Genomic DNA, 18,077 nt, shown 5'->3' on the forward strand with positions numbered 1-18,077 from the left:
CATCCTTTAGGAATATGAGATCCAAGTCATGGGCAGGTAGGGAGCTCGAACTGAAGCTCGACACGGAAGTAACGAAATCCGAAGAAATTTATATCGTGATATGATACAAAATGCAAATGTCTCCTGGTACCGGAATCATTCTCGTTGTTGATCAAAAAGTATGGAATTATATACATTACTCTTACAGGTTAGGGTAAGTTCTCAAATTCACAGAGCCTTCTCTTCTACATCCTCGTTGTAGGTTAACTTCGTCTAGTCTCCCTCGACGTGTCCTCTTCCCTGTGATTTTGTTAGAAGGCCTCTGTCATCGAATTCCCAGTTCAATAGATCGACAGTTCACTGATGAAATGTAGAACGTGTAGACTGACGTCAGATAAGGTGATCATTTTAATATAGGCAAAGGAACAATCTGTATGTTTATTCATTAAGAAATACATAAAGGAAAACAGTCAACACAAAATAGACATTATTTTATGTCTAAATGTGTAAATCAATGGAAGTTAGAACGGAAGAAATAGAAATTGAAATACACAGTATAAAATACGTTGTATAGTTTTAACATTGACCTGATAATGATTATTCACTGTCCATGATTTCAAATAAATAATGTTTGCCGTTTTCACAGAATTTCAATCCAATATATCATAAGTCCAAAACTTTATTATTATTATTATTATTATTATTATTATTATTATTATTATTATTATTATTATTATTATTATTATTATTACACATTATCCATCGAGCTGGACACGATATCTCCACAGTAATATACCAAGAAATAATCATTCGATAAATATTCTTTCAGGGGTTCAAAAGCTTCGATTTATTTCCTCCTAATTTTAAGTCGTAGGTATTTTTTATTAAATCAAATGTCGTACCACCGAGGCGATTTTTTTTACAATCGCAAATTCCTTAGGTATTTTCAGATTCCTATAGTTTTCACATCAAAGAAAATAAGGCCTCCAAACTATGTTACATGCAAGGATGTCTCAAAAAGATTGAACCCAAGTTGAGTGTAAAGGTAGTGACAATACGCTGACGGAAAAGCAAAACACGTAACTCCATTCCATCATTCGAGATGTGACTAATTCGAAGAAGTGTTCAATGCATTGTGATAAATAATAATAATAATAATAATAATAATAATAATAATAATAATAATAATAATAATAATAATAATAATAATAATTCCTGATAGCATTTCCTGCTAAAGGAACCTGGCAGATTTTCGGCGCAATACGTTCCAGTAGACCATCGGTGAGCAGAAAATAAACACGATAGATACCTACGAAAGTCAGAGAAATATATGTAGGTTTTAAAAACATTACAATGTAGAAGATGTTTAAAATATCTGTTTTACGTCGTACAAACTGCAAAAGTTACGCGCAATCAGTCTGAAAACATAGTTTTTTTTTTTTAATGCACAGATACTTCATAAGGTGGACAATGATGAAAAGCTTGTAAAGAAGATTGTGTACAATGATCTAGCAGTTCCACGCGGTGTTAGCGTTCATGGACATAATTTAAGGATATGGGAAACCGAATAGTCACATGTCTACAGGGAGTATGAATGTCACATTTTAAAATGAAGTATGTGTGCTCAGAAAAATAGTATTTGATTTTAGTGTTCCTTTCAGCCACAAGACTATGAAAGACGTTTACAGCTTAACCTGGGATCCAAACCATATTAGCTTGTCCTGAAATCGAAAAAATAATACGGCAATGGCCCAAGCAATTTTTGTTTGCCAACCAGACTGTGTCAACTGCTAATTTTCTGTAATTGTATAAAATGTCACATCTTAAACAAAAAGTTGCAATATAACGGTGCTCTTCGGTATTACAGTGCCACTTTTCGTTAATTTCTAAATGGTTGCCTGGTATGGCCATCACACTCGTCAAACCTCAGACTTTTAGATTTTTAATCCTGGGGTAGGGAGTTTTACTTCAAAATATAGAGAATAGTGTTTTTTCAAAGATAATGAGCACTTGGAAGAGAAGATCTGTTATTCCTGATGCATTGTGTATTGGTGGCAATTAGATGTGTTTAAAGAAGAAGAAGAAGAAAAAAGAAGTCACATCGAACCACATTTTGGTAGAACCCTATAGAATGGTTCCCTCTTTTCTTCACGTAGGATGGAACTTAGTGTGTAATACTTCGTAACATTTCGGTCTACTGTGCAAGTACGATTACAAAACTCACAATGCGAACAAGACAAAAGCTGAGGCTGTCTTGTGTCGAAAAGTGTTTTTGTTTCTATTAGAAGAGCTCTGTTTTCGAATAGAATCTCGTCATGAGAATTCCTGCTCACACGCAACCCTACGTGGAAATTATACCATTCCGTGTGCCAAATACACACCAGAGTTGGCGTGGATCAGCGAAAACTTGACCCACGACCCACTGACCCTCACCCATCGTAACCCACAGCCCACCATGACCCACCATCCACCGTGACCCACTCTGACCCACCATGACCCACTACACACCGTGACCCACTCTGACCCACCACCTACCATGAACCTCTCTCATCCACTGTTGCCTACTCTGACCCACCACCCACCATGAACCACCCTCATCCACTGTGACCTAATCTGACACACCAAAATCCACCGTTATCAACTCTGACACATGATCTACGGCCTCTTCTTTACTTACTAAAGAGTTTACACTTGTAATAAAACAAGATTGTGAAATTGTCACTACGGAGTTTGAATTTCTACGGTCAATCTCTCGAGCACCACTCTGTTACAATAACGGTGGATCTGAACTCTACGATATAAAATGGCAAAGTGTTTGTCAGTGAGGAAATTTAAGCATTTCGTGGTGGGGAAAATTAGTGTGTGCCTAAAATATACTTGTACTAAAAGAGTATTCTTGCAAGTGTTAATTTCTGAATGCATTCCAAAAGAAACTTCTATTGGCAGGAAAATACCCCTGTACAATATGGAAAGGTTATGATTTTCTCAGTTCACAGTATTTTTCTCACAAAAGACTTGAAAAATCAGTTTTTCATAGCGTATAAAGATGCTCGGGTATCCTCTGTGAGAGCATCTTCATAAAGTATGCTTATAATTGTAATTTGTGTAATCACTAAAACTTCACGTTAAATTTATGTTGCAAATATGCATAATTACAATTATTATGAATATTTATTCAAAGTAGTTTACCTTCTAATTTAAGAAAAGCAAAGAAGGGGCTTAATAAAAATTAGGTACAAAGTGAATAACACAAATAAGCCATTAGTAATACAAGTATACATTTTCCATAACACGTAATTTGCCAACTGGAATCGGGCTTATTTCCTGTTGCTCTCCAGAACTTTTTCGTGATAATTATCCGCAGCGGAATGATGTCCATCCTTCAGCCAAGAAATAACTAGCCCGTCTACTTTGAGCTTGTCTAGCTGCGGGCCATTAACATTCATGAAAAACAAGTTAAACAATGTTTGAGCACTTAGTCTATTTCTAATATCAGCCATCTGTAAATTCATTAGGGAAAATTCCCGTTCGCACTCTGTTGTGGAAATTGATAATACTTCTATCCGACGTAGAAATTTCTGCAACTCCTCATCGACAATCTGCTTGTTAGACTTAAGCCTGATAACGATTTTCTCGGTCAGTTTTGAAATACTCAGCAAGAAGTATCACCTCTCTATCGCCATACAACATCTTTTCTATATTGACCATGTCAGTTGGCAATGCCGACTCATGGAGAACAGAATCTTCATCTACCACACCTTCGATAGGGAATCTTGTGCATAAACTATCAATTAAAGCCTGATAAACTGATGATTTCTTATTTGTTTATAAATTTAATTTTTGTAATTACACATGAAGGTTTGATGTCATTTCCAAATTCCCTCCCCCCGTTCCCCTAGAAAGCAAAAGGGAACGAGGTTCCGGGGAAGTGTTCAGAAGTGAATGGAAATTTCCCTCCTTCCCCTTCAATTACCACACTGCTCTTTATCATGGGTCAAATTACGATGAATTGCAATTAAATTATCATAATCATTTCCTTGTTGAATTATCAATAATCTTCAGTGGAAAAAAAGATGAAATTTGAAAGTCCCAAATCAAGGTAAGTACAGTAGATCAACGTAAAGGAAAAAAGTGTAAAATTTTCCATATAATTATGTGTACAATCCAAACTTAAAATTTCCTTGTAATTAAGCTTACAGTACAAATTTTATGTCTATTTTTCTCACAGCTTTATGGGTTGATTGCCCTGTGCTGTAAGCGCTCCATATAATAAACATAAGCTTCAGCAATTATTATAGTTTAAAGCAGTGGATATATGAAGCGAAGCACTTTATTTTCTTTGTTTGTGAATTTTTGTAAAACTAATATCGATCGTTTTGATCATTTTTATAAACCAACTCACTACCAATTTTAAATATATAGAAAGTGACCCCCCCATAAAGGATAATTTTAAAAAATGTTAGGATACATTCTGTTTATTTTTAATAAAGAGTTAATACACTGAATTTCAGCTCCGTAAGTTTAACGGCTTGCGAGATATTGATTTTTTCTCACAAAAATATATATCAAAAGTAATTTAATTTGTCTTTGCAATTTGACAGTGATGATCAGGCACACATAGTTACATTCAATTTTTATATAATAATTTATATATTACAGTGGTTCAAAAATGTATTTTTTTAGTAGTTAGCTCCTCTAAATCTCACATGCCTCGAAAGCCAGGTAGTAGTATAAGTCCTATTGCTATCATTACAATTACAAATATCAATATCCAAAAGTGTCTGAAGTTCTTTTTTACACTTAGATATACTCACCTCAGGTGAGTAGACAGAAACAAATGGAAAAGGAAGGAAAATGAAGGTCTTGAAAGTAAAACGCAGACAAATTTACCAGTCTTCAGAAGATACTGTCTACAATGCAGTGAGCAGAGTGAGTCGGTAGTTCAGACTGAGTCGGTGAGTCGCAGTGGGTCATGATGGGTGGTGGGTCGCAGTGGGTGGTAGGTCAAGGTGGGTGGTGGGTCATAGTGGGATGCTGTTGACCCACAACCCACTGACCCACTCAGAAAACTTGACCCACTTGATCCATTGACCAACCGACCCACTCCATCCCTGATACACACATTCTAGCCGGGAATGGTGTTTTATTACGCAGATAGAAAACAGAGTCAAGCCTTCTACGTGCTTAAACTACTTTACTAAAATGATTCATTGCGTATACGACTTCGCCTATGTTCAGAAATCAAGTCCTAGAGGATAGACGACTAAGAAAATCTACTAGATTCTACTAGAAAATTTTAAAATCTTGGAGTAGTTAGTATTTAGTCATTGAGGGTTTTAGTACAACCGGTGACTACCTCTACCTAAGTAAGGTTTTTGCTCTTTCGAAGGGATTAATGCTGATTAATACAATTTTACTTGCATGAGAAGCACCTCTCTGTTGCAAGTGAACTCCACCAGTCTCGCGACGATCATGCCATACTACATGGTGAGCGAAGTTGTCAAGTGGCCGGAGTTGTGACCACTTACATTGCAGTCATTGAGTCGGAAAGAAAGATATCCGAGCCAAAATTCTGTACGACTTTAAATCTGGTTTAAATGAATATAACTCACTGAAAAGGTTAAAACGAGCCTTTGGAAAGAGTGCAGCATCGCGTGCAATAGTATTGCATTGATTTTCAGAATTCGGACAGCATTAGACGACGACAGGATCAGTGGAAGGCCATCAACAGCGGTGACAGAGGAAATATTGATGCCGTGGAGCAGATTATTAGGGACGATCCGGGAGTGACATACAGTGACATAGAGTGTGTCTTTGGGATTTATGCGCTGAGTGTTTCAACAATTTTGCATAAACATTTGCATGTAAAAAAGATTTCTTCTCGGTGGGTGCCACACAATTTGACTGAAAATCAAAACCAGAGAAGAGGAATAGTATCAAGATATGCTTCAGAAATTTCGAAGTGCGGACTCTAGGACGGTTTCAAACATTGTGGTTGATGATGAAGCCTGGATTTAGCAATTTGACCTAGAGACAAAGCGCCAGTCATGTGTTTGGGTGTTTCCTGGTGAAGCACCATCAATGAAGTGCAAAAGGTCGTGGAGTATAGGAAAGGAAATGGTGGCCACATTCTTTTCGAAAAAGTGGATGTGTGCTTATGCTTTTTTAAAAAATATACAAACAAGGTACTGCTTTTTGTATATTCCTCAAGGAAGTGGATCTATGGCAGTGGTCACCAAACTTATAACGCTTCTGAGCAACTGTACCGTTTTTAAATCCTACTAGCTACTAACCGAAAGAACTATCAACATTTTTTAAAAAATCTTATATTTGTTTATTGCCTATAAACTTACATTTCAAGTTAGCCAACTAGAGCGTTAACACAATCTACCGAAAATGTCCCCGCGAGCTACTAGTAGCTCGCGATCTACAGTTTAGTGATCATTGATCTATGGTATACTTTGTATATTAATTTCTTAAACGGAAACATCACGAGATGCCGTAGGCTAATTATCTATTAGATAGATCTCATCATATTGATTATACTATATCCAAAACCTTAAACATTTTATAGGCGTATTTTGGAGAAAAATGACTTTAAAGTTTTGCAAAGTTTGTATGTAATTTCATATACTTCAAAAACGCGGAAATATATCGCTATTGGGTCAAAGAATACACCAAAAGTCATACTCGGCAAATGCACTTATGTACGAATATATACGAGGCTGTCATCACTTCGCAACTGTGATTCCCAAAGAAAAGTGAGTAATCCCAAACATAGGGTTGCTATAAATTTCTAATCCAAAATACGGACAAACCTTAAAATGACGACCCATCAAGGATACGGTGCCTAAACACAGAATAAATATTTTGACATTTCTTACCTAAAAGTCACCTTTTTAGGTTATCACACAATTGTTTACTGTACTACTAAAACACTATTGAAAACTAATGTGTTATATATTTTTTTCCAACACAAATATAAATCATGCAATTAAATTACGTAAACCCTGGAATTTAACAGTAACTAAAAGAACTCTGGAATGGAAAAATGAGACACTTTTTAAAAACATAACCTACTTTATTCATAGTAACTAAAGTATAAGTTATATAATAAAGACACAATTCTTTTCGGAAACTTTCAGGCAGCTCAAAAAACTGTCAAATACGGACATTTTTCTATTTCATGCTTTGTACGATACGGACACGGACACGGACACGGACCCCAAAATACAAACAGTCCGTACAAAATACGGACATATGGCAGCCCTATCCAAACAAAAAATAGGTACAGTCCGCAGCAAAAAACCTGCAACATGAGCATGTAAGTTTATTGTGAAACGACGAAGTCTTTTGCTCCAAAATAAATGTGCAGGGCAGAACACCGAGGTTTCTTCTGGCGTGATTCGTGCCACTTAAACGTTATGTTGATTTCCTACGCAGTTAGGCGTAGTTTCACAATAAGTTTACAGGAACATGTTGCAGGTTTTTTACTGCGGACTGTATCAGAGACATATACTAACACACACACACACACACACGCATATATATATATAAAACAGAAAAACGGCCATACAACGCGTGGTAAAACCAGGGCCGTGCTTGGATACTAATGAGGGCGGTGGACAAGTCAAGTCTACCAAAAGGGCGCCCATACAAACGTGAATAGGTTATATATATATATATATAGTAATTTAATTAATGTAGTTAACTTAGGAAGGTGATTTCTGTCCCCGAGATAAGACGCCTCGGAGCTATGACCATCCGAAAATGTTCATAACAATGCAAAAGCAAATAGCTATAATCGAGAACAAAATGTCGGAACGAAATCGGGCAAAAGGGAATGTCCATTATCTTTAGTCGTAGATTCCATTAGTGTAAATCGGATGTAATGCTGTGGCGGCCCAAGAGTGACTCCGAAAGAAATTCGAGTATTCCTTCGAGTATTTTTTTCTTTTTTATCAAACGTTGAACAACAATCAAGTACAAGATTTCAATAATCAAAAATAATAGTACATCGTTCAAGTTAGAAGAACACTTAGAATTCGAAAGGAAGAGAGATACACATGTGTGATTGATCTATTTTGTCTTTACAAAATAAACTCTCGGAAGAAGTATTTTAAATGAAACTAAGTCTTTAACGTATATATGCAGATGGTGACTCACAGTTATATCTTTTATTCTAATGGTGACGGATGATAACTGAACGGCTTCCTGCCCAGTTACGAGTGTGTGATAACTTTGACCCAGATTAGGTTTATAACGACTGTTCATAAGACATTCAAGCGGAAAAGATTATGTATGATGAAAGAGATTACAAGGGACTCTTCGCGAGACAACAGTGAATCTCACAAATTATGTGAATACAATTTGGGCGAAAGTAAGCTGCATTAAAAGATTTTCTCCTCGTAATGCGTAATTCCATGGAAAATAATAATTCCAAGCACAGAAGCAATGATACTTGACGAAACACAGGCTGTTGCGCGTGTTGCACAATGATGCAAAGAAATACAGTTTCAAACTACCGATTTATTCTGTTTCGTACAAAGTAGGATAACTGTGAAATACTCAAAGGTACCTTGTGCAGTATTTGTGCAATGCAATATATGAACGTACACGAGACAACTGTGAAGAATAATAGTTCACAGTCTGATATTGTCGACCGTTGACAGCATTGCAAAGATGACATCGGTGAAACTATTTTTCCACGTGCGGTCAAACACACCTGAAATGTCGGAGATGACTGCCGCAGCTATATCAATTCGAACAAGTTCTTCGCTGTCGTAGTTGGTGTTGTACACAAAAGACGTTTCATAATCCCTTAAAAAATCAAGGGGCGTGAGATAGGGTGAATGAGATGGTCATAACACAGATCCTTCTCCCCCAATCCAACGATCTGGGAATGTTTCATTTAGGTAGGTCTGCATATTCCTACGAAAACGTGCAGGTGCACTGTCATGCTGGGATCACATCTACTGTCTTATGTTCAAGGACACATGTTCTAACAATTCTGGGAGAATATTACGTAAAAATAAAAGATATGTACGCCCACAGAGGTAATAAATAAGGTCCTACCACAAAATTATCCACCATACCGTACTGCATGCTCACACTAAATATCTGCTGCTGACCGCTCACTAAAGGATTTTTACGCCCTACACGATGTTAGTTTCAGGACGGTCTCTGATCATTCCCAGCACACTGTTTTCAAACTCAACTGTCCACATCGTACAATTTCCTTCGGTTTCATGTAGGAGAGATTGAGAAGACTGTACCGTATCCCTCGAAGGCGAATACGGAGGTGTGGAAAAAATACAGGAAAAGTTACTCTCCATTGAGGTTGACGGTCACGATGTAAACGCCTCGCCTCTGGGCTATATGCCCTTGTCTCTCCATAAATGAGGTGTATATCTACCAGCTCGTGGACAGGGTACAGATTAACAAAACGTACAGATTAACAAAATCAATTTTACTTAAATACTAACGTCTATACTTTTACACGACAGTGAATACCTGGACACAACCTTCTACCGTTGAATGCAATACTTCCTATCCTGTTATACATCAATTCTACACGTAACACCAGAGCATTGGACTATGTATATCACTCACAAGTTGCGTAGATGACTAATACAACACAGCCACGCTAATTGACGTCATTCCACAACAAAACTGCAAGACAGCCTTTTGCGAGCCACTCGCAATTGGCACACAAGGGACGATAGTACCGTAGTGTGAGACCAAATCATCATACTTTTACTGAAAGTACTATGAGCTACGTACGTGCTGTTATGTGTACGCAAAAGTGCCACATTCTCTTTCCTCCGTGTAGATCCATCCAGCTACAAGGTTCATTAGAACGTCAAAAAAGGATTTTCCCCATTTTTTGAAAGTAATTCCAACGAGCTTTTTTCTAGAAAATTTCTCCAGCAGTGGCCATATCAAAATTAAGTGGGCTACATTAGGACGCTACTTTGGAAGCATCTCTGGAAGAAGACTCACCCAAAGGATGAATCAAGTATACTGTCCCAGCGCATTTCTTTGTATCGTTATGCAACATGTGCAACATCTCTTGTTTCGTCCATTTTTGTTGCTACTGTACACAGAAGTATCCTATTTCACGGAATTACAGTAAACCCACGTTAACACGAATTCCAAGGGACTGAAAAATCAGGAGTTCGTGTTAAAAAAATTCGTGTTAACCGGGGACCCAAATTTTATTATTCGAATACATTTTCTCCATACATACGCACTACAGTATACAGACTATACATACCACTACAGTATATTATGTATGTCATAGAAAACCCTAGAGATGGTATCGAGACGAGACGGAGTAGTCTAGGTCTCGTCTCGGTTCCAAATTCGAGGCGAGACCAAGACTCTTCTCCGTCTTGATACAATCCACAGAATTGTATCGAGACGAGGCTGAGAGTTTCGGTCTCGTCTCGATTTCGAAAAGCACGGCTCGGTCTCAAATTCGACTTAAGATCGAGATCGAGACTAGTTTCGGTCTCGGTACCGTCCTCTGAAAAGTGAAAACTCTACAGTAAACTTATTATTCTATCTTCGAAGATTTAAAAAAAATCCACGCAGAAAATCCAGGCCAAGTTATAAAATTGATAACTCCGCTAGCAGGTTGAGTACCGCTAGTAACGGAGAGGTATTTATGACTGCTGTCACCAGTTTGAAGTTACAGGGGAGAGATGTTTTGTCTCGAGCTGTCGCCAGCAGCTCGTCTGCCAAGCTCCTGCATGTTCAGCGCTTGAAGGAGGACAGAATCAACACCTCATAAGAGAGGAAATATATCTGTTTCTAGTTTTACTCTTATTTACAAGGCAATTTTTGTCTGTATAAACACTGTATGACAAAAACTGATCTGGAGTGAAATCTGAAATAAGAAAAATGATCTTAAAAAAAACAAAAAAAACAAAGGATTGAAAGTTCGAGTTAAATGAAAACCTTTACTGACTCAAGGGACTAAAAATTAGTTCGTAATTCGTGCTAACCGAAATTCGTGTTAACCGATAAAACTTCCTATAAGATAACGTACAGCGATGCCCTGACCGAAATTTTGTTCGTCCTAACCGAGTGTTCGGCTTAAGCGAGTTCGTGTTAACGAGGTTTACTTATTACGAGGAGGAAACCCTTTAATGCAGCTTACTTTTGCCCAATATATATTCACGCAATATTTGGCAATGCCTGTGTAATGTTGACAATCGCTTGTACCCTCGTTATCTTTGCATTTTTGGATACTACATGTTACGTTTCTTTACATGCCGCCGGTCTTATGCACAGTCATTTTAAACCTAATCTGGATCAGTTATTTTTTCCATTTTTCCATTTGGGCAGGAAGCCGTTCAGTTATCATCTGTCACCATTAGAATAAAAAATATAACTGTGATATGTTAATGACTTAGTTTCATTTAAATACTTCTTCCGAGAGTTTATATTGTAAAGACAAAATAGATAATCACACATGTGTATCTCTCTTTCTTTCGAATTCTAAGTGTTCTTCTAACTTGAACGATGTACTATTATTTTTGATTATTGAAATCTTGTACTTGATTGTTGTTCATTTTCCTCATCCAACGTTTGATAAAAAAAAAAAAATACTTGAAGGAATACTCCAATTTCTTTGGGAGTCACTCTTGCGCCGCCACAGCATTACATCCGATTGTACACTAATGGAATCTACGACTAAATATAATGGACATTCCCTTTTGCCCGATTTCGTTCTGACATTTAGTTCTCGAGTATAGCTGTTTGTTTTTGCATTGTTATGAACATTTTCGGATGGTCATAGCTCCGAGGCATTTCTACACCCAGGTTATATCTTGGTGTCTGGAATCACCTCCCGACGTTTGCTTTATTAACTAAGTTACGCCCTTCCCGGCGGGAGCTCATGTGGTTCGGATTCCACGTTAATCAGTAGGTCCACGTCTCATATAGCCTCGCTGCTGAAAGGGACGCTAAACTAAAAAATCAAATCAATCAATCAACTAAGTTACGCCCTGTATGTATAATGGCGCCATTTTATGTATTAAAACCGTGAAATTTGTTTAGTAACGTAAATAGCTAAACTGTGGAAACGTTTTTACTAGGAAAACACTTTCTAGTTCTTGTAATAAATTTTTTGTCAAACAAAATGAAGCTAAATATTTACCAATAAATCATTATAGCTATATTTTATAAATGCAATAGGCACTGGTTATTCGAACTGCTCTAAAACACACAGAATCAATCAAATTTGTAAATAAAGAGCTTTAAAGAAAACTTGAATTGTTTAAACTGCTGTATGTCGCTTGTGCTTAGCTTCTGAGTTTATTTTTTTTTTGGCAATAAATGAGTAGCAATAAAGAAATACCTATATTATCCTATATTATCTTACCAAATAGACGTACATGTTAATTGATGTACTGGCTTTATATATATATATATATATATATATATATATATATATATATATATATATATATTGAAAAGTGATTGTACTATTTACCTATTCTTTGCCAATAGCAGTTGTATGAATGTATAATATGAATTTGGTATAGAGAAGAGTTAAAAAATATATATATATTTATAATGTGATATTTAAGAAGTCGCCTTTTATAAGGGCGTACTGTACCCTTCACAGGTTTTTCACCAAGAGCCACTATGTGAATTCGCTATACAGAAGAACAGCTAAAACCACTTATCTATGTGATGTTTAACAGGGCGCACTGTACCCTTCATGGGTTCTTTATCAACAGTAACAGTACTTATTTATTGTACAGAACTGTGTTATAGAAAATAATAAATAAAACCGTTTATCTTTGATGTGGTTCGCAAGGGTGTCTTATGTAAAGAACGTACTGTACTAATCAGGATCTTTACCTAAATCAACTGTAAGAATTTATTATTAAAAAAACGTATACCTTTATTTATAACATGATGTTTCGGAGGGCGCACCGGGACATGTCCCGGTGTCCCGGTGGACCAGCACGGGCCTGGGTGATACTCAAAAATAACGACAATGTGCGAAGAGGAGCCCCTCAACAGAAGGGTTACCGGAGACAGCACAAACTCTGTACAACCAGTACACATCAGAGAAGCAATACAAAACTTTCAAGCAATTATTAGTCGAGAACAGCACGAGAACATATAGCTAGTATTGCTATCCGCACACAGAAACACGTAGCTTGGAAGTGCGTACGACAGCACACGTGCATAAATGGCGTAAGAAGAATTCAACAATAATATGTATCATCACTAGCTGAGACGGGAACGTTGGAGCTGCTGTCTCTGAATCGAAGACGATCACGTGTAATACTAATACCTGCTATCGACGAAGGTATCATCTGAGGTGTCTAAAATGATTTCATTGTGACTTCTGGGCTTGGGAACCATGAGTTGTGTGTCAATATTTTTGTATTATTCATGAAAACAACATATATCCGTTAGGCACATACAACGTATAAAAGCGCTTGCAGCGGAATTAAGCTTTGTCTTTGATTTGAGCAACATGTCATGAACAATGAGCAATTTGTATGATCTGTGGTTCGGGTATGATGATGTCATCAGTTTCTGTGTATATAGAAGACAATACAGGTACAGGTGTACAAGGCCATCACTACCAAGAATTTCGTATTATTACTTGGTCTGGCTTATTAGGTTACACTATACTTAGGCCATACGTGCTATCACAACATCTGGCGGATCCGGGCAATATGCAATTTCTGCAGGAGATAATACAACTTCTGGACAACTGAACGTACGACAATTGATGTGGCTAGTGGTGCGCTATGGAGTTCCTCCACACTGTAACTGGTTTGTTTGTTCGAATGTGTTATCATACTTCGGTCTGCAGCTATGTTTCTTTTTTTGCGGTTGGCTGCAATGATCACAAGTTCCTCGTGACTTAACAGTTTTGTATTGCTTCTTGCTCCTGTGATATGTACTGGTAGTTTAGGGGTGGTAAATGGGATTGAATTAAATTTGAGCTGCCTCTGGGTATGCCTTCTTGAGTGCCTGTTGGGACTTCTCTTCGCACATTATCGCTATTTATTTATTTGACCACGTGCCATGTCACCTTTTTCCTTTGTGTATGTGTGTTTGTGTGTGCGTGTCTGGCAATTACTTTTCATCACTTTATTGTGAGACAGGGAAGTTCGCAGGAATTGGTCCTGAGGATCCAGAACCCTCCCCGACAGCCAGACTTTTATATAAATGTAGTCTAATTTCAGGATAATTTTACAAATTTTTATATAATTCATCCTCAAATTGAATTAGGATCCTCCTGAGAAGATTTCGACCTCCCGAAAAAAATTCCTACGTACGTCCTTGCTGTAGACATTCCCGTAACATGGCGTACTCTGGGGACCTTCACTTCTATTTCTACAAGACTATGTACCTTGATCTCATAACAATATCTTTCTGCGTTCATGAGATATTCGGCATTCATGCCTATAAAATGTTTGGTTAGAATATTGTAGGTAAGTCTTTATAATTCTTACCAATAGAGCTTTATAAGTTGTACTAATAAAGATTTCTGCAAAGTGTGTGTGTAATATTACGTATGTTTATCGCCTTTTTATAGGCTTGTCGAGGAGAACAACGTGACACAGGCATTAGATTAGAGAAATCAAAGCGTAGTCCCTGCACACAATCTGATGGACCCATTTCGTATAGAATACCAATTCATGCTGACTTTCTGGTAGCTTTCAGCACTGAAGAAGGTAAGTGATTATTTTATCTTTTCTTCCTTCAATTGAACGTCCCACGGTCATATCCCTTAGGCTAAAGGAGACGGATGATAGAGGCAAGTAAACGATTATGGAAAAAATGGTGGAATGAGAATGTGGGAGGAAACGGGAGTATCCGAGAAAATCCACGGACACGATGTTGTTTACCACAACTTTACGTGGCCGGGAATCGAACCAGGGACCCCACTTCCTAGAAGTAAGGGCTCTACCACTCAGTTCCCATGATTATTTTATAACTTAAACATTGTAATATATTTTAAGGGAATAAGAGTATTTAATTATTAATAATTCTTCAAGGATCTTCACGATTTAAAACAATAAGAATAATTGCTTTAAAATAAAACTATTTTTCCCAACAGTTGTCAAAAACAGTTAAAAACTAAAAGTAAAATATACGCAAATGATTTCTTTCTACATGTTTTGTATATTATAGTATTTCTAAATGAGATGTACTACATTGAAACCAAACACAGGAATGTGAAAGAGCATGCCATTTTATAAGTGTCTAATTGAAATTTATGAACTTAGTTTTGAATGTATTATCTCTTTCGGCTTTTCTACTTTCAACACCTTCACATGAGTTATATTACTTTCACACTTTTAAGTTAAATTATTATTATGGGAAAATAACACTGAACTTTTATTTATTCGGAACGTGGTTCCCTTATGTGGAATTCTGAACCACATGTCCCATACATCTGGGATTGATCTTCATTTACCAACGGTGTGACTCCCAAGAATTTAACACGAGCGAAATTCACACACACGTTGATATTTAAGCTTGTATGGTCACAAGTGTAAGTATAAATGTAAATCCCTTTGAAGGTTTCTTACTTATTCAAAACTGCCTGTTAAGTAATTGCGGAAGCATTTACAACAGAAATGAGAGCCTAGCTGGTACCAACGTAGACCCAATCCAGAATTCTATCAACAGGGTTTTGGTAGTTCTACGCGTATGTCTTATTATATCCACCGTATGGATCGGTGATTGTAGAAAGGAACTGAGTCTATTTTATGTATCCTTGAATTATTAAAGAAAAACTATTTAAACCAGAACTGCAAACTTTTCTTGCGCTCTTCTATGGTTCATTGTTGCATTTACACTGTTGTAACACCTTCGGCAGCTGCTCTTTCTGTACACAAAGTTGCATATATCCCTAGAGAATCGGAAAAATGCATAAACGACATTTTAGAAAAAGCGTTAGTCGAGTTCTGCCTGCAATAAATCGATTCATGTATTATATATATGGATGCTACAGAAAACACGTCAGCAACTCATTGGAAAGTGATTCTTTAAGTTCAACGAAACGCACAATATGTAATTAACATGGGGTGAAAGATTCTTCATTTAACAGTTCATCGAGAGATATTACCTTGCAAAATAACGACTCGAGTAATTGTAGACGAACTTGTTCTAGTCTTGTCAAAACATTTCCTTTGAAGAGGTCAGAAATCTAAAAAATTATTTAAAAATAAAAAAATAAATAAACTAGGAATGCAATGGATATACCCGATTGCAATGAAATGAGCTGAGCGAGCTTAAACTACATAATCAGGAAGCGTTTTTCGGTGATTATTCCTCGATGGTACATCGGATTTTTGATTTCGACCTATGTTGTCACTCAGCACGACATACTCTATCAGCGTGCTAAGTTTGGTTGAGATCGGCCAAACGGTCTAGGAGGAGTTCGCGGACAACCAAACGGCTAACCCGAGTATAAGAGCTTCGCTTCGCTCAGCTCAACAATCAATTTACTATTTTAAAATACGTTATGCAGCAATTAGATTTGTCATACTTTTCTAACAGGTAATTATCTTTTTTTATGTGCCGTATGAAAAAGACAATGACAAAGAAAACAAAACTAATAATAATAAGAAGACGTAGAACAAGAAGGACAACATCAGAAATTTTTTTTCAAACTGAAAAGAACTTTTCAACCTAATATTAATGGAACTTTCATTTTAAATCACTAGAGGTGGTTGTCCATTTGAAATGATTATTAAATATTTTTGTTGTTTTATTTTGTTGTAGAAGACAGCAGTGTTATTTTCCAGCTGTTCATCCTTTGCGAATGATGTGTTACGAAGTGCATTAGACAGGGCCGAAAAAGATAGTAATCTGTAGGAGTCATCTGGGGTATATCCGATGAAGAAGAACCTGCCATTGAAGTGATGAATGGTAACGGTTTTAATGTGTGCCCCATGTGATTTAGCATTGTTCATATGGATAATAATGCCATATCGATTATTCGATCGTTTTTCTTGAAGTGTTGGCTGAAAATATTGGAGTTGATGGAAGTATACAGCAGCAGTGATGGTGCAATTATGGCGTAGGTATTCACTGAGGATACTTCCTTTCATGTCCTACCAGGCACATAACATTATCTTGTTGGGGTGGATATTCTGTTTGAGACGTGTGTTGCCTCGATTCTCGTCTCGATTCTCATCTCCAAAGCGAGACGATAATTTTAGTTATCCTTGTAAAATGTTAATTCTCTCATCTCGAATGTAAAATGTTAATTCTAATCCCGATTTTGTTTGTTTTCTTTTAGAATCGAGATGAGAAATTTATCCTGTCATGGGCAACATTAAACAAAACCGAAATACTTTTTGCCAAATGTCACGTTTCCGCTTGTAATGGTATGACCTGAGCGATAATAAGTTTCTAATTTTGAATCTTCTACGAGATAATAATAATAATAATAATAATAATAATAATAATAATAATAATAATAATAATAATAATAATAATAATAATAAGTATTATTATTATTATTATTATTATTATTATTATTATTATTATTATTATTATTATTATTATTATTATTATTATTATTCCGGATTTGAAACATCCGAGTGTTCAAATATGTGAACGTAATAAAACGTGTGTCATCGCCGATCAATCGTCATCAAAGTTCCTAAATTTAAAAAATGCCGTGGATTCGATGCAAGAACCTCCAGATTACTGGCCAAGCGCCTTGACCACTGAACCACGATCACTACGCTCTAAATGATTTGTCTTACGTCTGGTTACGTTAGGTTTCTTTGCCTCGGCTTGCAAATTTGTATGTTATTTTTCTTCGTTTCAAAAAGTATTTCGTATTTCTTTTATGACGGTATAAGTGAACAATCTTCGGCAAAGTTTATATTAACATGAGTTGTTCTTAAACCTTTCGTTCACAAGTTTGTTTCTTCTCCACACCAAACTACAGATATGACAGGTTTAATTTTCATACTCTGCATTTGTTTCAAAGCAGTCACCATTAGCTGATCAAAGAGTTCTGTCCGGCGCAATACATGAAACAAAGGGATGAATTACAACCAAACACCAACCTCCCTTCGGTATGCCCTTGA

General features: G+C 36.6%; 1 protein-coding gene across 1 annotated transcript in view; it reads left to right on the top strand.

The window, feature by feature from the left end:
• The window catches only part of LOC145679411 (uncharacterized), a 102,895-nt gene that overhangs the window by 15,548 nt on the left and 69,270 nt on the right, over nt 1-18,077 (top strand). Inside the window, exon 5 of the mRNA XM_081749993.1 lies at nt 14,558-14,696. Within this exon, the coding sequence (XP_081606119.1) occupies nt 14,558-14,696 (139 nt within the window). The remainder of the gene's footprint in view (nt 1-14,557; nt 14,697-18,077) is intronic.

The sequence above is a fragment of the Thermobia domestica genome, chromosome 1 (assembly GCF_964235325.1).
Source record: "Thermobia domestica chromosome 1, izTheDome1.hap1.1, whole genome shotgun sequence".
Taxonomy (NCBI): domain Eukaryota; kingdom Metazoa; phylum Arthropoda; class Insecta; order Zygentoma; family Lepismatidae; genus Thermobia; species Thermobia domestica.